The 23,720-nt window shown below is 38.5% G+C and overlaps 1 protein-coding gene across 3 annotated transcripts in view; it reads right to left on the bottom strand.

Moving 5' to 3' along the window:
- Positions 1-18: 18 nt before the first annotated feature.
- The window catches only part of Ddx42 (DEAD-box helicase 42), a 53,216-nt gene continuing 29,514 nt past the window's right edge, over positions 19-23,720 (bottom strand). For 2 of the 3 annotated variants that reach the window (XM_087210189.1, XM_087210188.1), the window contains exons 5-18: positions 22,944-22,980; positions 21,986-22,135; positions 17,435-17,539; positions 16,181-16,300; positions 14,761-14,937; positions 13,159-13,287; positions 12,456-12,555; positions 11,735-11,782; positions 11,087-11,184; positions 8,796-9,072; positions 7,553-7,779; positions 5,563-5,673; positions 3,488-3,589; positions 19-1,625 (exon numbers count right to left, since the gene is read on the bottom strand). In XM_087210189.1, coding sequence (XP_087066315.1) covers positions 936-1,625; positions 3,488-3,589; positions 5,563-5,673; positions 7,553-7,779; positions 8,796-9,072; positions 11,087-11,184; positions 11,735-11,782; positions 12,456-12,555; positions 13,159-13,287; positions 14,761-14,937; positions 16,181-16,300; positions 17,435-17,539; positions 21,986-22,135; positions 22,944-22,980 — 2,371 coding nt within the window. In that variant the 3' untranslated portion in view covers positions 19-935. The remainder of the gene's footprint in view (positions 1,626-3,487; positions 3,590-5,562; positions 5,674-7,552; positions 7,780-8,795; positions 9,073-11,086; positions 11,185-11,734; positions 11,783-12,455; positions 12,556-13,158; positions 13,288-14,760; positions 14,938-16,180; positions 16,301-17,434; positions 17,540-21,985; positions 22,136-22,943; positions 22,981-23,720) is intronic. The other variant, XM_087210190.1, reaches the window with a different exon arrangement.

The following is a 23,720-nucleotide window of genomic DNA, read 5'->3' as shown; positions in this document are numbered from 1 at the left end:
TGACAAACAATCTGTGGGTCCCAGTAGTAAAACATTTACTAGAGAGCAAGCAGAGGAATGCACATCTTAAAGAAACCTTCACAAAGTCACAAAATTTGAAGTTTGTGTATTTCTTTTCCTTTTATAAACAAGATAGAACAAAAATCATCAAAGTCATTTCAGCAAAAGACTTCTACTGGGGCAAGTTACAAAACAAACCCAAAAAATCCCAAACCAAATAGAAGACACTTTAAAAGCTGTTGTTGGGGTTTTTCTTTAATTTTAAGTTTAGCAATACCTCAGGCCTGAAACAGTCTTCGAACCTTCAAGATCATCATTTCTCTTCAATGATAGAGGCTCTGAGAACCTCAGAAGCTGGGTCTAGAAGGTTGCCTCTTATATGTCTCAGGGCTGGATACAATCTGGAGAACCTGAGCATCAACTTTGTTTAGAATTGGGCATCTCCCTCCCCTGCAAATGTCTTAAAAGCACCAAACTGCTTTCCAACGTCCCCAACAGCTCGATGGATTGGGTTTGCAGAAGACAACTCCTAAAAAGGGGATTGCCTGGCAGAGTGCTAAGAAAAAGAATCTGATTCATAGATGTTTATAAGGTGACGTTTTAGTAAAAAATATAAGCTACTTAGAAACTTAAGTGAGTTTTGTGCCCTATAAGGCCCTTTTCCCCCCAAAGTGTCTTCCACTTACCCTCATGACAACTCAGCCAGAGCCAAGAGAAGCTTCCCAGCTCTCTGCTTGGTGGGACCTAAGCAGCTTCCCAAGAAAGCATCTGAACAATCATTCGTATGAAGGCATAATGTCTCTGTGCTCCAGCTCTCCACTAAGGGCAGGGGGTCCTTATACCTTGGACCCCAACCCCGCCCTGAGACACCTAGTTACCAAAATCTCTCTAAAAATAAAATTAAAGAACTGATTTCACACTGTAGCACATACCCTCTAACTGTCCCATCGACTCTTCTTGCGTTTGGGTGGCTCCGGGACAGCAAAACCATCAGCTGTCTTATCTGTCTTGCTGTCCATCTTGTCCATCTTGCTGTCCACCTTGGGGTCCATCTTGCTTTCACGATTACATCCTTCTTTCTTGCTTTCTCCATTCCGACCATCATTTGTACCCCGGCTCTCCCCATGCCGGCCTGTACTTCCTCCATGCCTGTTCTCCCCATGCCGATGGCCATCAGTATGACGGCTGGTGCTTTCTGGGTAGCGGTATCCATCTCCATGGCGACCACCATCTCCATGACGTGGGCTATCACCATGCCGATTGCCACTCTCTCCATGACTGTGACGACTGCCACCCCGGTTTTCAGTATATCTCTCTCTTTTCCCATTGCCACCCCCAATCCCATCTCGGGTGTTATTTCCCGAAGCTGTGTTGTTGGCTCCCTGGGTGCCAACAGAAGGGTATGTCACCGGAGCACTGCTGATATTCCCAGCATTGCCAAAGCCCAGGATGCTCTTGGCAGCACTGCCAATAGGGCTGTCAGGACTGTTATGGCCCTGCTGTGCTGAATTAGTTGGAACAGAATTCAAGCTTCCTGCACTAGTCCATCCACTTGGCCCAGCAGCAGAGCTTCCAGCCTTTTGATTACTTAAACTGGCTGCAACAAAATGACTCTTATACTGTGACTGAAAGAGAAAGAGACAACAGGAGTAGGTACCATAGCAAGTTCAAGAAACCTGAGTATACACACATATAAGTTTGGCAAGTCTGTAAAGAATATAGAAACTAGCTCTTATTTTTGCACCATGACTTGCTTATGTGAGACCATTCTGATGGTCCTTTGGTTCTTGTGCTATAAAACAATACAAAAACTTGTAAAGAGATGGACCTTAATGTACCAAAATTTATTGCCTGCCAAACTAAAATAAAGCATCTATGTATGAAGCAGTCCAACACATTTATGGTCTACAATCTATTATTCACAATTCAAAAATTTTAAAAAATTGTGAAAACACTTTTTGAACAGTCTGGTTACAATGGGCTGGGATTGCAGTTCAATAGTAGGGCACTTACCTAGCATCCAGAAAGCCATGAGTTTGATGCCCAGCACAACAAAAACCAATAAAGCCTAACCTGAGCCGACATAAAGCTATTTAGTTTCTATCTAGCCACTTTAGTGTGACTATAATTATATTTTGGCTTAGAAGTAAATCTGATTATATAAGGTATGACGGTTGACATTGAAGTGATAATTATGCAATATGGATGACATTATTTGAAAATTCCTAAACAGGGTTTCTGAGTTCTTCTATTAATATAAAACATGAAAAAGTTGTGGGACCAAACTGGAGGCATCAGTCTGGATACAGGTAAAATGTGTAAATAAAGGCCCAGCTAGTTAATCAGATGGTAACTAGCTAAGTGGAAGAGCAGGTTGGAAGAGAAGTTCCAAGTTTATAAGAAAACTGGTGATACATGTCTGTAGTTCCAGCTTCTCAGGAGACTGAGGTGGGAGGATCACTAGATTTCATTAGTTTGAGACATGTGGACAACATAACAACCCCATTTCAAAATAAAACAAATCGGGGAAAAAAGTTCACAAGGGACAGCAGAATCAAACCAATCTTAGTAAAAAAGACGGCAATTATTCTCAACTGTGATGGCTTGTAGGTAAGCAGTAACACAGGCTGTGGAGCTAGAGAATGAAACAGACCCTGCTGCAGTATAGCAATCTCAGGCTCTGGCTGCTGATACAAATGACCAGCATGAGGCGTTTCCCTAGCTCTATCTACACTTCCATCTCTAGGTAAGCTACTGTTAAGTTTATACAGATATATCCCGTTTAATGACCTACCCATTTTTTTCTTTTTTTTGGTACTGGGGATTGAACTCGGGTCCTTGTGCTTGTGCAGCAGGTGGCGAAACCACTGAGCTAAATCCCCAGCCCCAGGTAAAGATGTTTTTTTTTGGTACCGGGAATCGAACTTGGGTCCTTGTGCTTGGGAGGCAGATGGCGGAACCACTGAGCTAAATCCCCGGCCCCAAACCTACCCATTTTTAATGACCGAGGTGTGCTATCTGGACTTACTACCCATGTTTGTAGTTTTGTGTATCTTGTTTATAAGGCCTGAATGTCTTTTTCTGGTACAGTATACCTTGTTTATATGGTATTTGTTTTATTTTTGCTGATTGTACTGTACAGTACTGTAGGTTTTAGGTTATATATTACAGTACTGCATGTAAGTTATGCAAATAAAAGCAAAGTTATTAAGTTGTTATCTCCTTTGACTATTTCTTTGTTTTGAATGTTGTAATGTATACTCTATACAATTCCTCATTTGGCGACCAATTCAATTAACAACTTAGTCACAGGAATGGAATTCAGTTGTAAAACAAGCAATGTCCATATGTGAAATCCAAGCAATGAGAAGGGCCTAAATGTAGCATGAGGTCTGTAAGCCCAGTTACCATCTCAGGAAGACTAGAGCCCCAACACTGTTCAGGAGTTAACACTGAAAGTTTTTTAGACAAAGTACTTATTTCAGACCTGAAAAGCTGCTTTCATTGCTGTCAGGCGATCTCCCATGGCTCCTGTGGAGGGCTTGTAGGCCTCATAATTACTCATCACATTGTTATTATTTCCTCGATCCTAAACAATAAAACATACCCATGAGGACAGGAAAATAGGTGAGAATGCAACTACCAAAGACTGGGCCTCATTATACTGAAAACTGTAGAAAAGAGCTACAAAGGGATCTGGGTATTTTTAGAAAGCTGCCCTTTGTGGGAAATGGTGCAATGATGTAGAGGCATTTAAACATATCCAGCAATTCTACTCCTGGAAGTGCCATCAGATTATGCCCAAAGTTGAGGATGTATTATTTAAACAAACATTCAATTAAGTAAAAATTATGTTAAACATGAAAAGACCACCAATATAGAATACCGTATAACTAACTAGGCTCTGAATTAAGAACACTAAGGATCTCAATCTGCTCTGACACTTAACCAGTATGGAAGTGCAGGTGCCTCAGTGTTTTTTGTTTTGGTTTCTTTCTTTTTTTTTTTTGGTACCGGGGATCGAACTCGGGTCCTTGCGTTTGCAAGACAGGCGGCGGAACCACTGAACTAAATCTCTGGCTGTTTTGGTTTTTTTTTTTTGTACTGGAAATTGAACTCGGGACCTTGCACTTGTGAGGCAGGCAGTGGCACCACTGATGCCTCAGTTTTATTATTTGTACTTAACACTGAATTATCTTTTTTCTTTTTGGTACCAGGGATCAAACTCAGGACCTTGCGCTTGCCAGGCAGGCGGTGGAACCACTGAGCTAAATCCCGGGCCCTTAACACTGAATTAAAGATGAACTGCTTTGGGCCAGGTGGTTCCAGCACCTGCCTCGCAAGCACAAGGTCCCGAGTTCGATCCCCAGTGCCAAAAAAAAAAAAAAAAAAGATGAACAGCTTTAATATTTGGAATGGCCCTGGTACATATGAAATGTTCAACAAGTACTGGCTATCACCATTATGACTGTAGAAAGGAAAGAATATTTATTGAGGATGGCAAGTTAACTATAACACTACAGAAGCTGGAAACTTTCTTCCATGGCTCAGGAATCAACATGTCAGAAAACAGGCAGGTATACCAGTTACTTGACAGGCCGAATTGGTAGGACTGCTTAAGCCCATGAGTTTGAGACCAGTCTGGACAACACAGGAAGAACAAAACAGCTGGGCATAGCGATAAACACCTGTAATCCCAGATAGTCAGGAAGCTGAGCCAGGAGGATTGTAAATTCAAGCCCAGCCTGGGCAATTTAGCAACACCCTGTTCTCAAAAACAAAACAAAACAAAAAATAAAAAGGGGTGGGGATGTAGCTCAGTAGTAGACCACCTCTGAGTTCCATCTCCAGCACAAAAACAAAACAAAACACTACAGAAAAACACAAGTTTGGCATGGTGGCATATACCCAATACCTATAGCCCCAGCTACCTACTTGGGAGGCTGAGGGAAGCAGATCACTTGAGTCTATGAGTTAAAAAACAGCCTTGACGACACAGCAAGAGACTCATTACAAAAAAGAAGAAGAAAAAACCAGATAGAAGACAGTGAGGTGGTACATTAGTTATTTAGTTTCTAAGAAAAATTTCATCTTACTTTCCTCTGATGCAATTTCCCTAGACTGTAGCAATCATTCCTGAGTTTAGTGACAAGGTACAAGCTAGAGTTTATACAGTGACCCTCTGGCAAGTTTTCCCCAACAGCAGGCTATAGGCTAGAGTTGGAGGAATTATATAAATAGACTGCTGGGTCCCTCCTCTAAAGTTTCTCATTGACCAAGTCTGAGGCGGGGGATGCCTATGAACATCCATGGACAACAATTTTAGTACCATGGCAAATCTAGACTAATTTCCTGATCAAGCCCTAGTCAGCCAAATACACACAGATGCTTGCTTCTCTAATAGTAAGTTTTATTATGAACCAGTACTACATTGATTCAAATCAGATTAAATACATGCTCAGTGCTAAACAGGGTTTTGAACTTTCTGGCACTTTCATAGTGGATCAGAATAGCCCTAACATCATGAATGATCCCAAGAGAACTGCTGTAGGCTGAACTCACCGTGTTCTCAGAGCCTAGGCCAGGCCGTTCCCTATAGCCCAGGCCTCCTCCACCAATGTTCAGCTTTTTGCCTTTCCCTCCTTTGAAGCGGGATTTCCGAAACCAGGCATTCTGCATTGAACACAATTTAAGGTTATGCCAGGAAAAGGAGAGACTAAAGACAAAGAACAAGGTCAAAGAGGAAATTAACTGGGAGGGAAGAACTTTTTTTTCATCTTTAGCTATTGTATTTATACCCAGGGAGGAACTGTTCACAGGAACCACAGACTGGTTTCTTTTTGGTAGTTTAACCCACCAAATTTGTCAGGAGGCTTAGCTGCTTAACTAAGGCTTCCTTTACTGCTCCTTCCACAAGGCCCTGCCTCCTAGAAGGGAAATGAATATATAAGCTTCAAAAGCAGAATGGTAGTTGAGTGTGTTGGTACATGCCCGTAATCCCAGCACTATGGTAGGTAAAGGGAAGGTGACCACAAGTTCACACCCAGCCTGGTCAACTTAGCAACTCAGTGAGTTCTGTCTCAAAAAATAAAACAGGCAACACACACACAAAGTAGTCACTCTGGCCACTTCTAACCTCCTAGAGGAAAATGAATTTACTTTTAATTTCTTTTTTTTTGGTACCAGAGATCAAACTCGGGACCTTGCACTTTCGAGGCAGGCAGAGGAACCACTGAGCTAAATTCCCGGCCCTACTTTTAATTTCTTAAAAAACAATTTGTACATACTATTAGACATAAGCATTTAAAGAACTTGTGGTTTCAGAAGTAAAGGAAAAAAGCTAGGTTGAAGCCAGATTTATTAGGGACAAACTCCCATGAAGGACTGGTAACTACAAAACTGAAAATTGTATTTATCCACAGAGCCTAAAAATTGTCATGAACTTGACCACTGCCAGAATACTGCTCACCAGATTCATTCACATTCTCTCAAGAATGCAAACATCTTATCAGGTGTAATAGTGCATGCCTGGAAACCCAGCACTGAGGCAGGCTGAGGCAGGAAGATCACCAGGAGTTCCAGGCCACCCTGGACTACACAGTGAATTTGTTCAAGGGCAGCCTGAACTACACAGTGAGACTCTGTTGCCAAAACAAACAAAACAACAACAACAACAACAAAAAACCACAAACATCTTTGAGAGTTTAAAGTGATAATCACATGCTATTGTTAAAGTACTTCAGAGGCTTGGGAAAAGTGTTGAGCATAGAGAACCTGAGGCACTGAAGGAAATGTTAGAAAATCCCAAAGACAAAACATACCCTGTTTAAAACTTTAGTTTAGCATTAGCTCTCTCTGCTAAGGAAAGGGTAGAAAACATTATTTCCCTCTCTCCTGCACTGTAGTCCTTAACTCCTAGAATTAGAAACACAGGCAGACCCATACAACAACTGTATTAGCTACAGGGTAACACAGCTGTGTGGGCTGGCCTATGAACTGGACAAATACTTAACAGTTCCTACTATCAGATCTTGTTCTGAACTCATTTGTAACTTGGGAACTATATGTATAAAGATAACTCAAGGTTTGATTTGACAGAATCAGTTTTGGACTGTGGCACACCTGGGAAGAGGATAATCAATATGTGGTCAAAGGTCTAAGATCTTAAGTCTATAAAGAATACTCAAGAAGCACTACACAATTGCTTTTTTCAAGACATCACACATGTTCAGCACCCCAAAAGCCTGCTATGGAGAAGAGCAGGAAGGAGAATAGCAGATATCTCTTGAGATTAAATTTACTTCTAAGTATACTACGAGGTAGGTAGGTAGAAATTACAGGGACAAATTAGCACAAACCAAGGAAGAGCTTTTTAAAAGGCATTACTGAAAGGAGAAGACAGATGAACATAAACGCTATTATCCCACAATTGCAACCTGTACTTCATAACTTGTCTACTCGTTCTCTTCTCAAATTTCTGTCATCCTCTCTACTTGCTGAAATTTCTTAGTTGTATGATCTGAGGCAATCCAAAGTGTGGCCAGCCCCTCACCTGCATTGCAAGATCTAAGAGTTCCTTGGAAACATGTTGGTTGGCTCCTTCCAAGTTCCGGACAAGGTCACCAGCAAAATTGCTGTCTTTGGGGGTCAGTAAGGTATAGGCCACACCCTTCTCACCAGCTCTTCCTGTGCGGCCAATCCTATGCGTATGGGTATCAATGTCTCGTGCCACATCATAGTTAATGACAGTCTTAATTGAAGGAATGTCCAGACCACGGGCTGAAAAGCAAAAATTCTTTCATTCTTCATCTAGAGTCAAAAGATCAAAATAACTAGAAATACCTGAGCTCTAAGAACCTGCATCTCCCTTATCTGAGTACATAGATTTGGTGAACTGCACTTAAGTTACCCAATGTCACTATGATAGATTCTATAATGCAAGGCCTTATGGTAAGGAACTTGCAATTAGTAATCTGCCAGGCCCCTTCTCTTGGACCTGGAATATATTTTTAAAAAAATTAAACTAGGATGAAATGTATCACTGGTCTCAATTGTACAATTCTTCTGTCTCAGCTGGGACTATATGCATGTGCCACTGTGTCTGACCTCAGATGTGTCTTAAACCTCAGTTTTCTCCTTTCTGTAAGAAAAAAAGTTTTAAGGGTAGCTATTAAAACTCAGCAGAAAAAGCCAAGCATCATGCCACACACCTATAATCCCAGTACTTAGGGTGCTGAGGCAGGATGATTGTGAATTTCAGGCCAGCCTGGGTTACATAGTTCAAGGCGAGCCTGTACTATGTAGTGAAACATATCTTAAAAAACAAAAAACAGAGCAGGGATCTAGTTCAGTGGTGCTGCCACCTGCCTCACAAGCAGAAGGTCCCGAGTTTGATCCCCGGTAGCAACAAAACAAAAAAACTCTGGAACAAAGCCAAAAATAATACCCCAAAACTTTCCTAGTCTTGAGTGAAAACTTACCTTATTTACATTGATCATAAAATAAAGACAATGTAAACATATGTATATTCAGGTACAAGGTAAGGGCTCCCTCCCCACCCGGCCATCTTCTAGCTGCAGAGATACTTTGATCAAAGAAAGAGAAACACTAAATGAAAAGTGGTATTAGGAGCTCCAGGTTGTGATCACTGAGCCAAAATGCTGCTCCTCACAGTGGGGCCAGCCAGACCAGCACTTCAATCAGCCTGCTCAAATGTTACAGGTCTTATTACAGAGTAAGAGAGTAAGTACCCTTAGAGCAGAGACTAAAAAGTTACTATGAAATTCATACTCTACCAGCAACATCAGTGGCCACCAGGACTGGGATGTCCTTTTTCTTAAAGTCTGAAATGACTTTGTTTCTCTCACTCTGGTCCATGTCTCCATGGAGCAGCCCAAGATTATGACCCTCCTGCTTGAGGTTATTGGCTAGCTCTTCAGCATTGGCTTTTTTAGTAACAAACAGGAGGACGCTCCCTGAAGAAGTAAACTCTACCAGACGCCGGGTAAGCCAGTTCCATTTACTGGGCCCAGAATGGAGAATCTCCACAATCTGTGTCACATCTTCATTTGCCTGGAAAGAAAGACATAAAAGAGGTGATTGCTGACATTGCTAACACAGAGCATCTGAAGAACCAGCATCTGGAGGAAACTTGAATAGTCCCTGTTCTCTTCATCCCTTTATTCTGCCTGTCAAGTATAGCTCAAAAATTACCTCTCTTCTCAAATCACCTTACTCTACCAGACATACACATAAATACAAGCGTGCACACATGTAAGTATGTATATATACACTGTGACAAAAAAATGTACACACACTTCAGGAAAAAAACCTGCATAAATATTTTAACACACACCGGACATTGACTCTCGGTAAACTGATTGCTTTATCCATATGCATGTTAGAATTTTCATGATGTCTCAATAAATTTAGCATTAAAATATTTATACAAGTTTTTCTTTTCCTGAGTGTTAACGGATTCTGTATGTATATTTATGTATAAATTTGAATGCACCAATGCATACAAATGCCTTTTTTTTCTACTACCGGGAAATGAACTCAGGACCTTGTACTTGGCAGGCAGGCACGGCACCACTGAGCTACATCTCCAGCCCACAAATAACATACTTTAAAAAATGCCCACTCAGATTATTTCTAATGAACTAAAATCATTTTTAGGCCCTCCCACAACTGTTTTTAACACAATTTATATATGCAAATAGAAGGCACTTAAAAGTAAAAACTGGACCATGTCAAAACAATAACTGTATGGGCCGGGGATTTAGCTCAGTGGTTTTGCCACCTGCTATGCAAGTGCAAGGACCTGAGTTCGATCCCCGGTACCAAAAAAGACAAAAAACTCCAAAAAACCCCACAAAACAGTGCAGCTTTTAGGGTCAGAGATTTAGCTCAGTGGTGCCGCTGCCTGCCTCACAAGCACAAGGACCTGAGTTCGATCCCTGGAACCAAAAAAAAAAACAAAACAAAAAAACACTAACTGTACAAAAACTTTCCCTTAACAATAAACATGGAAGGCAATAACTAAGGCTGATAATCATTAGTTACAAGGTGTGGCACAGTAGCACACACCTGAAATACTCGCACACTGGGGCCCAAAGCATGAGGATTACAAGTTTGAACTCAGTCTGGGCAATTTAGTGAGAGACCCTCTCCCAAAATAAATAAAAAAGGGCTAGCAGGTGTAGCTCAGTGCAGTGCCCTGGTTTTAATCCCCAGTATTTTGGGCAGAAATTAGTTATATATTTCAAAAACAGCTACAGAGAACTTTCAATGTTTTCAGGAAAGTGTATGAGGTGACGGATATGTCAATTACCATAGTCTGGCCATCACATATGGTATATATGTATTGAAATGTCATGCTATACCCCATAGATACATGTGTCATGCTATTAAAAAGTATTTTCTAAAAATGTAAAAACAAAAACAAAAAACAAAACAAATGGCAAGGAACTTAAGGAATTCTAAGTAGTCTTAACTGAATTTCAAATCCCAATTCAGCAGAATTTTCCAAATAAGATATATGTATAGACAAGAAATCACACCTTAATTTATTCCCACCAGGCCCTTCATGTTATCCCACTCCATTCTGTGCAGGCTTCTTCTTATAGTCATTTAAAATGTCAGTTCCACCCTAACTCACTGGTACTCTTCTAGGCAGACCTTTTTATTTCTTTAAAAGCTTTTAAAAAAACTTTTGAATTTTTTTTAAACATTGAAAAGAAAAGTGAAATAAACAAAATCAATTCCCATATACCAACTACTGGCTTTCAATAATTAGCAACATCTTGGCAGGGCAGGGGATTCAGCTCAGTGCTTCTGGTGCCTGCCTCGAAAGCAAAAGGCCCAGAGTTCGATCCCCAGTACCCAAAAAAAAAAAAAAACCATCTTGCCAATCTTGTTTCACTTATTCCAACTTGTGTATTTTATTTTAAAATAAATCGGAAACATGTTGCCTCATCTGTAAACCTATTTTAATTCTTTTATCTCAACAGTCAGGGATTAACTCTACTGTCTGCAGTAAGAGAAACAACCCATTGGGGTCCCATACAGCCCTGCTTCCAGTTACCTCTCCAATATCTCCCTGCACCACTCGAATAGGGTCAATCAGGATGTCTCTGGCCAATTTTTCAATCTTTTTCCGAAAAGTTGCACTGAATAAGAGAGCTAGAAGGCAAAGTACATTATATTAAAGAAATAGTATAAATTCTTTATTAAATACCCACCAAGGCTTCTTGACATTCAGATTTAACATAAATCCATCTCAACTTTAAATTTTGAAGTTTAAAAATTAAAGATTTCTTTAGATTAAAAATTGAAGTGTATGTTTCAAAGACTACTTCAAATCAGCAGATGTGTACTGTGCAATGATTGTACCCACTAATAAAACTGCATAAACTGGGGCAAATAATTTCTTGAGCTTTGATATTTTTCATCTATAAAACAAGTGATTAATTATATCTTATGATCTCTAGGTTCTGTCATATAAATGGTCATTATCTTCCCCTTTATGATTCTCAAGTATACACATGACCATTTTTGCTTCTATAACTGTGCTTTTAAAATAGGTGTTCTGGGGCTGGGGATTTAGCTCAGTGGTACCGCCGCCTGCCTCAAGAGCGCAAGGACCCAAGTTCGATCCCTGGTACCAAAATAAGTAAATAAAATAGGTGTTCTGATTACAAACAGTTTTATAATAAAGCTGCTTCATACATACTTTGTCTGTCAGGACGGACATGACTTGCTATGGATCGAACCTGGTACTCTAGAAGAAGAAAGTAAAATTAATATAACCCTGTAATACAGTTTGGAAAGCCTAGAAAAAATAATTAAATTTAAGTAAAATCCTCATAAGTTATAAGAACTAAGGAAACTTTAAAACTCTTTAGATGTATCATTCAGTATGAAACTCCAAAAAGCTTTCCCTCCAATTAGTAAATATGGTTATTTAAAAGTTTACAAAAGGGGCCAGGGATTTAGCTCAGTGGTTCTGCAGCCTGCCTCCCAAGTGCAAGGACCCAAGTTCGATCCCTAGTACCAAAAAAAAGAAATAGTAATAAAAAATAAATAAAAGTTTACAAAGTTGAGAAAGTCAAACAGAAAGCAAAAGGACTTTGTGTGATTTGACATTTACCTACACAAGGATACAGTCCTTGACTTTCACATCACAGACATGAATGAAACTGAAAGGACAGAGAGAAAAATATTCCCCCTATATACAAATCCACTTTCAATTTTCCTCAACCCAATCAAGACCAACATTTTTCTTGATAAAGTTCCTAAAAATAATGTCTTAGGTATATTTCTACAGTCTAACCCTATCCAGGAATATTTTAGTTTCTCTCATACTGAAAAAAACACTGCTTAAATCTAGAAAGACATGGAAAAACTAGTATCAATGAAGATAGGGGACAAAGAAACTGGTATCTAAAGCATACCAAATCCCATGTCAAACATTCGATCTGCTTCATCAAACACAAGGTAAGAGACTCTTTGAAGATTAGTAGCTTTCTTCTTCACATGATCAATCAGTCGACCCTGTGAGATCCACAAAATGAATATAAATATAACTGAAGGCATTTATAAGGACTTTCAAAGCTGCTCTCCTGGCTTGGACAATAATAGTTATGGTACAACAGCCTTGAACTTTGCATATTACACGGACCAAGGAACAGAAATTGTGAAAAACTCAATTCTTCCTTTACATTAATAGTGATTTAAATTCTGTAGTTCAGTGGCCAGAACTATTTCTGGAAGGCATTCTGAAATAAGCTGATTTAAAACCTTATTTATGGGTTTTAATGTTTAGATTACAATCTTGTAGACAGTTCTGACCATACTGAATTTTTCTCATTCTTAATGCTCTTGACAGCCATGGATCCATTTACCATGAGTGTATAAGAAAAACTATGAAATACAGGGGAACTCGTAGCTGCTAATATATATATATATATATATATATAATATACATATAATAATATATATAGTAGCCTTACTGAATTAAAACAACACTAGAAACTACTGTTCATCAGCATATTCTCAACTCAGGCTTGCCACATTTTAGGGGAAATTCTCTTCAAAACCAACCGTGTTTTCCATAACAAGGGAGGCTGAGAAGTCATTTACAAAAGGTATACTCACTGGGGTACACACAACAATCTCTGCCCCTTCCTGAAGGGCCTTGGCCTGCTCCCACATGCTCCCTCCTCCATATACAGCCACTGATCGAAGATTATATGCTTTCCCAAACCGCTTACATTCAGCATGGATCTACAAAGTTGTTAATAACATATTAACAAAGTGTGACACTAACAAATACCTCTAATCACAACCCAAAATGGATCCTTTTTTTTTTGGTACATGGGATCGAACTTTGGACCTTATGCTTGCAAGGCAGGCAGTTGGAACCACTGAGCTAAATCCCTGGCCCTCCCAAAATGGAGTTCTAAAAAATGGAATGTGATTCTCTCCCTCCCCTTTTCTTGTTATTCAGAGTATAAACCTGCAAAGCTCTGCTGTTTTCATTTTGAAAGTTTAAGCTTTTCTGCTTCTGAGAGAGCACAGGCTTCTGTCCCTTTGGAATCCAACTTGAACTTTTGTGTTCTCTAATGATACTAACATGGTGTAGGTTTTACAGTCTCCTAATTTGTACTGGTAATGCATATTCCAAATAAACAGTTTCTTTTGTTGGAAAAAAAAAAAAGGAATGTGATACAGAACATTAGGTATGCATGGTGGCACACACCTATAATCCCATCTGTTCAGGAAGCAGAGAACTAAGGTCAAGGACAAACAACCTGGGCAATTTAGCAAGACCCTGTCTCAAAATAAGATTTAAAAACAGATTAAAGGGCTGGGGATTTAGCTCAGTGGTTCTGCAGCCTGCCTTGCAAGCACAAGGTCTGGAGTTCAATGCCCCGTACGAAAAAGAAAAAAAGCCCCACAAAAACAGATTGAAGATACAGCTAAGTGGTAGAGGGCTTGCCTAACATGCACAAAAGAAAAAAAAAAAATCAAAACCTTTTCAAGGTTAGGGTTAAACTAACTTTTATGAGTTTAAAATCAGTTTTATTCATAAAATCAGGCTAAAAATCTTGCTTTGATTATTCACTTTTTTCACTTCTCTTCCTGATCCTGTCATTGCCTTTCTATAAAGAAAAGTTAATTCACCCCAGAGAAAATATTATGAGCATATAATACAAGCAATTCTCATAATAATTTTATCCTTTTAAAATAGTAGAAAAGTATGTTTTTGGTAGCATAGAAAATATATAATACATAAAACTTCCCAAAAGTTTCCTATTAGCACAATAATAAGAATATACTTAATGTCACCGAACATATTTTTTTTTTTTGGTACCGGGCATCAAACTCAGGCCCTCGAGCTTGCAAAGCAGGCAGCAAAACCACTGAGCTAAATCCCCAGCCCCTGAACTGTACATTTAAAATCGCTTGACACTAAGCCAGGTGTGGTGGCACACTCCTATAATCACAATACTGGAAGGCGGAGGCAGGAGGATCAAAAGTTCAAGCCCAGCCTAGGCAAATTAGCAAGACCCAAGACTCATGTCTCAAAATAAAAATTAAAGCAAGACTGGGGGGTGGCTCAGCACAAAGACCCTGGGTTTAATCCCTAGTACAAAAAAAAAAGTCAAGATGATCAATTTTATGTGTATTTTATCAAATTAAAAATAAAAATCCTTTCATGAAGAAACAGGCATTCTACAAAAAGCACATATATACCTGCTGGCAAAGCTCCCTTGTAGGACACACAATCACTGCAATTGGTCCATCACCTGGCTCCAATTCCTTCTGGTCCATTATATGAATCAACATGGGCCAGATAAAAGCTGCAGTTTTTCCACTGCCAGTTTTAGCAATACCAATCATGTCTCTACCACTTAAGGCCACAGGTACACCCTGGAGAAAAATAAAGTATATTCACTCTCAAATTTCAATTCTAAAGTTGAACTGAAAGAATCCTGGGGAAGGATAAATGACTATTAATGACATTCATTTCCAATGGAACAAAAATATCCTGGGCTATACATACTGGCTGTGAAACAGTGAGAAAACAGTTGACATTCTCATAAGCTTCTTCACTTACAGAACAAGTATCACTGCCTTCACATGGATCAGGTACCATTTACAGAATATGAATGACTCTATTTCTTGATACACAGGACTAATTTATAATCAAAGTGGCTGTTAACCAGGATTTGTGGTGCATGCCTGTAATTCCAGCACTCAGGAAGCAGAGGCAGGATGTTGTTAGTTCAAGGTCAGTCTGAACTACAGCCCTTTTTTGAGACAGTCAGATCCTGTCTCAAAAAAAACAACCAACTGGGCCCAGGATTTAGCTCAGTGGTTCCGCCACCTGCCTTGCAAGTGCAAGGACCTGAGTTCGATCCCTAGTACCAAAGAAACAAACAAACCAAAACAACAACAAAAAAGTAGCTGTTAAATTAAAAAAAATTTCTCCCATTGAGAAAGTACAAGCAATCCTATTTTCTGTGTAGGAATAAATGAGTCCCATATATGAATAGGAAAGAGAAGTCATTACTTTCAATAATAAATAAAAAATTTCAAGTCACAGACAAAAGAATTTTAGTTACTGATAATGCTAAATTTGTCTTGTACAAATCTTTTATGTTAGGTTTAATTCTAATAAATTATTTTCTTCATATTATAATTCTAAGTACTTATCAGGTCCAAAAACCATATCCTAGCCACCTAGCAACTTCTTACAAGTAGTAAATAATTCATATTTACTTTTTAATTTGTGAGGGGTTTTTTTTGGTACCAGAGATCAAACCCCGGACCTTGCACTTGTGTAGCAGGAGGCCACACCACTGAGCTAAATCCCCAGCCCTTTTGTAAGAGTTTTAAAAATACTCTTGGGGGCTGGGGATTTAGCTCAGTGGTTCCACCACCTGCCCTCGAAAGTGCAAGGTCCCAAGTTCAATCCCGGGTTCCAAAAAAAAAAAACCTAAAAATACAGTTGGGTTGCATATATGGCTCCCCTACCCCACATTACAGCAAAAATTGAAGACTAGCACCTTCTAACTGTGTCAGCATTTTTTTAAACTGCTTTGACTTTTCAATTAAATATAATCACAGAACATCATTCTACTCCATTTTCTTTTCATTATAGTTTACTTACCTGGCACTGTATTGGAGTGGGCTGTGTGTATTCAGATTTCCGAATCTGGTGCATAAGTTGTTCATCAAACCCAAAATGAGCAAAACTACTTCCTGGTCTAGGAGGTGCAGCACCAGAGACCTAGAGATAGAGACAACTCCCAGGAATGACTTCAACATAAATAACATTTAAAGTTCAACAGTACATACCTGGATCTAGCATTTTAGCTTGAGCATGAAGAAGTGAAAATTTAAATCTGTAGCCAAAAGCATACCACTGAAAAGGCAAAACCTTAAATAGTATGAGGACCTCATATAAACAACTCTGTAACAAATATTCCTGAGATTATTTTGTCATGATTTTACATGATAAAGTACCTAAAAGCTCTTAAACAAAATTCTTTCATTAGAAATTATTGGAAAAAAAGCTATTCAATGGATTACAGAAAGTCATTAATGTTATTTTTTTGCCATTTTGCATAAATATTAACCAGATGATAGAAAAAATTTAAAAACTGCAAATACGTCCAAATAAGAGAAGAATATACCCACTGGTTGCAAAGATACAATCTACCACTGCCTGAATAGTTAGTATCTCTCCTACTGATGGTCCAGCTACTGTAGAGCACTATTACAATTGTGTGTGGGAGAAGAACAGGGCTTATAAACCTCAGTTTTGTTTCCAACAGTGGTAATCTTTTAATGTTTCTCCGGTGATGCTGATATTTCCAATCAGAATTTCATTAAAAAATTTTTGGGAAAGAGTTAATCTCTGGGAAAACAGGCAGGTACAAACACATATATTTGCATGTGCATATATCCTCCACCCCTTCAAAAACTGAAATTTTCAAACACCATGTAACTGATAAGGTGGACACAGGCCAGAAAGTTGTCCATACAAATAGTAGTAGATCAGCATATTGTCTGAGTTTCATCAACTACCATCTAGTAGCATCCTAAACAATATGGCCAATGAGCAACCCAAAACTTCTTGGTGGACATTTTAAACCATTGTTCTGAAATTAGTGCATGTGTACTTTAAAACAGTAGTCATCCCTTCCCACAATAGAAAAGAACATCCAATCTTAAAAATATCATCTTGATGACTAAAACAATCAAACCAAGATACATAAGCCCAAGGGATATAATTATTATTCTAGCAAAGACAGCTTAGGGACCATTAAAAATGAAATCCAAGTTTATTAGTTTGGATGAGCACAAATACTAAACCTGGACCATCATTAACATAAGAATACTTGCTTAGTGATTATCTTACCCGAAGATTGAGCTTATGCCGAAGATCTATTAACTGTTGTGGTGTGAGGTTGGTTATCTCCTCATGTTCATTGTAAAAATTTTTTTCAAATGGTGGGTAGTCAATCTGCAGGTCCAATTATTCAAAGTTAGTCTAGAATTCAAGAGTCAATCCTGTAAGTTTGATTTTAATGCAAAATAACCTTTTACAAATTAACACAAATAAAGCCATTCCTCATAGGAAGACCAATATAATTTATTTATTCTTGACATACATCACCAAAAATATAGCCAGTGCCTTTTCCTATTCCTACTTTTAATACAAACACCAACCTACTTCCCAAATTGAACAATCTTGGAAGCAAATTAAGGAATCTTTATAATGCTAAAGCCTTCAGAGAAAAAGTAAAGATATTTCAACCCTTTAACATTTACATGTTTTGGATTAAACTGTTCACCTAGCTCTAGGCATTTAAAAACATTTCTAGTATTTCCTTCATAGATAGTTCTGCCTTTAGAAGAAGTACTATTATTATTTTTTGCTTAAATTCTTTTATTGGTACATTTTAAGTATGCAATACATTTACATTTATCATTGGGTGCTTGTACCTGTACATTATGTATCTTGGTTCTTATTTTTTCCCCCATTACCTGTGCTCCCTTCACACCCCCCTTCCCTATTTACATAGACTTTGTTTCAATTTTTTTCTTTTCTCATAATTTTTCCTTTCCCCTTCCCCTCCCACTTCCCCTACTCCTTTGGACCTTTTCTTCCTATTTCAAAATTATCAATTACTCATTTTAATCCTTATTTACATTTTCAGTTTCTCATACTAGAGAAACTATTCGGTATTTACACACGTGTGTCCTATTTATTTCACTTAAAGAGTATGGCCTCAATATTCATCCATTTAGCCATGAATGTCTCTAGTTTCTCGTTCTTTATGGCTGTGTAGTACTCCATTTTATAAAAAAACCACATCTTCTTTATCCAGTTTCCAGTTGATGGGCACTTGGGCTGTTTCCAAGCTTTAGCTATTACAAACTGTGTTGCTATAAACATGGGTGCACATGTAGCACTGTGGTATGATTCTTTTAATTCTTTTCGGAAGATACCCAGCAGGGGAATAACTGGGTCAAATAGGACCTCTATCTAGCCCTAGTTTGAGAAGAAGTACTATTATTTTTTGGTGGGTGGTAGTATAAGGGACTGAATCCACAGCCTCATACATGCTAGGCAATCACTATCAACGACCTACATCCTCAGCCTAGTTCTATTCTTTTTAAAAAAGAATTCTGTTTATATAACTTTTAAAAATGTGTGACCAAGGCCGGGGATTTAGCTCAGTGGTTCTGCTGCCTGCCTCACAAGCACAAGGTCCTGAGTTCGATCTCCGGTACCAAAGGAAAAAAAAAAGCAAGTAGGGCTGGGGATTTAGCTCAGCGGTTTCACTGCCTGCCGCGCAAGCGGAAGGACCCAAGGAGTTCGATCCCCGGTACCAAAAAAAGAAAAAGAAACAAGTATGACCATAGGAAACAGGAAGATAGATCTTTTCCAAAAGGGAAGGGGACCAAGAGACGGAGAGGAGGAGGAGGGTGAAAAAAAGGGGATGAAGAATCAAGATGTTATGTACATGTACCAACTCTCCATGAGAAATGTAATCATTACGTACTACAAACAAGTACCAATAAAAAATTTTTAAAAATATATATATATATACACAACCAGGAATTTTTAATTCCAAAGACAGAGGCAACCATTTCTGGTACTCATTTCCTAGCATTGTTTATTAGGGATACAAAGCACAAGCACATCATCATGTAAGCACTTGGCTAAATTAATTCTCCTTTTGACATTTCAAGTCTATAACTTTTTTTTTTGGTACTGGGGATTGAACTCAGGACCTTGCGAGTCTGTAACTTTTTTTTAAAAAAAGAATTTAACCTCCTGCAGATGGTCAAAAATTTCCTAATTCTGGATACACCTAAAAATTTTGGCAAGAATGGCATTATGTGTTTGCAAATCTCTCTGAAGTTTAACTTAACAGAAAATAGCTCCTACTGCATCCAAACTGTTGTGATGTTTTAATTAAAAATCCATGAAGATAATCTGCCTGCTCAAAGACACATAGTTGAAAAAGGGAGAGTATTTTCCTAGTCCTATCATGTACTTGCAAATTTCTATTCTTTATTGATACTACAGTACAATTTGACTGGTTATTTTTGTTGTGTAATCTGAAACCACAAACTTGTTCACTCAGTTACATTATTGAGCCATTGGTCTATGGTGGGGTTTTTTTGTTCGTTTTTGCAGTTCTTGGAACTGAACCCAGAATCTTCACAATGAACTAAATTGCAGGCCTTTTTATTTTGAGACAGGATCTCACTAAGTTGCCCTGGTTGACCTTAAATTTGTGATATTCCTGCCTCAGCCTCCTGAATATCTTAGCATGTATTTTGATACATGCTTTTACTCATGCATGATTTTGTAACTTCATATACTAATCATCTGGAAAATAGTTATTCACCGAGGTAGTATGTAGATCATCCATAAGATCATACATATCATATATTATAGGCAGGAGGATTGCAAATTTGAGCCTAGCAAGGACAATTTAGCAAAGAGATCTCAAAAAATTAAAAAACAAAATCAAAACTTTTAATATCTTCATCAATTTTATTACCATAGTCTTTAAGTATTGAGAAACTATCAAATTCACTGTGGTGGACAGTTATTTTTAATAAAAATTTTTATTGTTTAATAATGGGAATTCTAAGTGACCCCCTCCACTACAATCATCTATCAGAGAAGAATATAACAATTAGTAGAACAGTTTGGTGCTACTGCATACTAAGGCATTAATAGTTTTTACTTTCCACGGATTTTACATTTTCAGTGCAAATGTTTATGCAATGAAAAAGGCAAATAACCTTAGTATTACAAAAATTCTTTTGACTCTGTAGACTCTTTGAATAAGCATTTGAGACTCAACGCTCTAGATCAGTGATGGCGAACCTTTTAGGGACGAATGCCCAAACTACAACCCAAAACCCACTTATTTATTGCAAAGTGCAAAAACTAAAATTAAACCTGAATACTGAAGTTTTAGTTTAGGAAAAACAACTCATACATTAACATCTTTTAAAGAGAAACAAATAACACACATGCCATAGGTTTGCTAGATCTAGAGTCACTATAGTATATATAAGATCTAGACTGATATTTAATCTGAGAAAAAACTGGTATTTTTTTCAAGTAGCTCTATTTCCTGATAGCTTCATTTCCTTCTGACTGATAGCTTCATTTCCTTCTGACTTAAGCAAACTATAATTTCTGGCTCTATTTTGAAGAATCACACTCTATCTGCCAGATTTGGAAGCAAGAGTAAACATTTACAGCAGTTAGAAACAAATGAAGTGAGGCATGGTGGCACATACCTGGAGGCTGAGACAAGAGGATCACAAATTCAAGCCCAACCTGGGCAATTTAGTGAGACTCTGACTCAAAAATAAAGAGATGGGGATGTTGCTCAGTGTTAGAGTGTACCTGGATTCCATCCCCAGGAACACACACAAAAAATACAAAATATTCAGGCCCAAGGACTCATTTGAAAGCAGGGTGAAGATGGGCATGGTTGTACATGTCTGTAATCCCAGCACTTGGGAGGCTGAGGCAAGATGATTGCTTTAAGTTCAAGGCCAGCCTGAGCTACATAGCGAAATCAAGGTCAGGCTGAAATGTTTGGGACCCTGTCTCAAAAGAACCAAAATAGAAAAGAAGGTGTTAGTTCTCAAAAACAACTGCTTACAATTGCTTACGGCCAATTTAAAATTCTGAAACTGAGGGCCAGGGGTTTAGCTCAGTGGCACTGCGCCTGCCTCACAAGCGCAAGGCTGAGTTCGATCCCCGCTACCAAAAAATTAAAAAAATAAAAATTCTGAAACTGAATGAAAACAAACAAAAGATTCATCTTTTTTAGGGGTAGCACTGGGGACTGAACTGAGGGCCTTTGCACTGAGCTATGTCCCGAGCCTTTTTTTTTTTTAATTTTGAGACAAGGTCTCATGAAGTTGCTCAGGCTAAGCTCAAACTTTTGATCCTCCTGCCTCAATCTCTCAGAATGCTGGGGATTACAGAAATGCACCACCACCCAGCAGTGATTCACTTTTTTTTTTTGGTACTGGAGATTGAACTTGGGACCTTGCGCTTGCAACACAGGCAGCAGAACCACTGAGCTAAATTCCCAGCCCAGTGATTCAGCTATTAACAACAACATAAACTGAAAGCCTCATGGAATTTCTGACCCAACCACTTAGCAGAGATGGTAAGATCCCAAAGTACAAATATTCATATGACATGAGTACACAGATATTCGGGAAACCTAAATATTAAAACTAAAGAAAACTGTACCAACTTGAAACAAGAATCAAATTTAGGGGCCGGGGATTTAGCTCAGTGGTTCCACTGCCTGCCTCGCAAGTGCAAGGCCCCAAGTTTGATCCCCAGTACCAAAAAAAACATTAATCAATACTTAAAAAAAAAAAAAATCAAATTCAGCAAGAAGCCTCATACCTCTGAATGATCAATGGGAGGAAGAGGATCAATTATTTTTTTGGAGGGTGCAATTGGATTTCCATCACTATCGTATTCCAGATTGTCTTCTTCCTCCTCCTGAACCACGCCAGCAGTTGGGTTTTCTGCCATGTATCGAAAATAAGCTTCCTGCAGGAAAGCACAAGAACATAATCACACCCAAGTATAGCTGAGAACATCTCTCAGTGTATCAGAAGACTGCACAGTTTAAATACCTACCACGTAAGGATACACTTACTAGCAATAATTCCTTTATAATATCAGTAATCAGAAGGACAATTCGAAGAAATGAATGAGTACTATGAAATGACTTAATTTAAGAAAAGATTTATAAATCTGCCTGTTCCACAGCCTTCCTAGGGGTGGGATGGGAATCTCTGCCTATCCTACCTAAAGCTGGAAAACATATGCTGTAGCTTTACCAATCCAAGTTTGGAAGTTGACACTGATTAGAAAGGTCACAAACCTGGAAAGGGCTACTGTTCACTCTGGCTCTCACCATCCTACAACTGAACAAAGGGAAAAAGAAATACTAATAGTCATTAATATTTGATCTTCAGAAACTAGAATCACAAACAGAACCTTTAGAAAGAGGTAGAGGTTAGATGGTGCTACAGGCCATCAGTAGATTCCACACTACTACTGATTTATCAGAATAAACACTAACTTTGGATTTAAAAAAAGCAAAGTGAATAAAGCTCGTACTTGTTTTTGATGTCAGTTGATCAAACATTCCAACTTCAACATGGGGGAAAAGCTATGTGAATCTTAATATTATATTACCAACCGGTAACACAGGTAGAAAAGGAACAAGTCAAATGATATTCCCTGCTAAATGTCAGGAGTGGTCATTTCAGTGAAGGCAAGCTCTAGCTTGTCCCCAGTATAGACTTTGTGGGGTAAAAATAAAAGATAGAAATACTGCATAAGAACTCACTTGGTCATCTTCCTCTTCAATGTCATCTCGAATACCCCTGGAAAAACAAGCGGAGAAACAAACTTCCCTGCAAATGTTCCACATACCCAGCTCCATACTTACAGCAGATTAGTGTTGAATTCCATACAGCATAGGAACTCTGAACACTAACAATAACAAAGTAGCAATAAGCACACTGTAAACTATCCATGCATCACTGACATGTGGTTTTACTCTATGATCTACACTTTGCATTTCTTTTGAATGAGATGACAGAAACATCAATTACTAACATGGATATAGGGAGTAAAAACTTTCTGAAGATACCAAAGGATTCTAAACCTTGTCAACCCATACAAAAAACAAAATGTGGTTATGCAAAGTATTTCATATCATAAAGAAAAAAATCCTGTACTTAGCATACACTAGAGAGAATGTCACAAGTTTCTTATTGTCCCCTCAAGTTTCTAGCTCTACTGTAATTGCTTTGAGCCAAAATCAGTTACCTTGGGGATGGAGACAGACAGAAAAACTAACCCTTTACAAGTTTGGAACTAAAACTTCTAAGCAGTTCACATAGAGAAGGAAACCACTGCCACTTGCTGCTTCTCTCAGGACTTATAGAAAGTATGGGTGCTTAGTTCCCATAACCATCTCTTTCTAATGAGACCTGCCATTTAATCTAGAGAACTTGCTTTTCCTAAGGCAAACAGTATAAGCAACACCACCAGTGTAAGGCCACTGGATGAGGATGCAACACACATAAGCACTAAGAGGGCTGAACCTTCATAAGGCACA

The sequence above is a fragment of the Heterocephalus glaber genome, unplaced genomic scaffold (assembly GCF_053883595.1).
Source record: "Heterocephalus glaber isolate CG9 unplaced genomic scaffold, H.glaber_assembly_v1.0 deba00001124, whole genome shotgun sequence".
NCBI classification, from domain to species: Eukaryota; Metazoa; Chordata; class Mammalia; order Rodentia; family Bathyergidae; genus Heterocephalus; species Heterocephalus glaber.
Note: the sequence above shows the minus strand (reverse complement) of the source record. Positions and strands in the feature narration are given on the sequence as shown.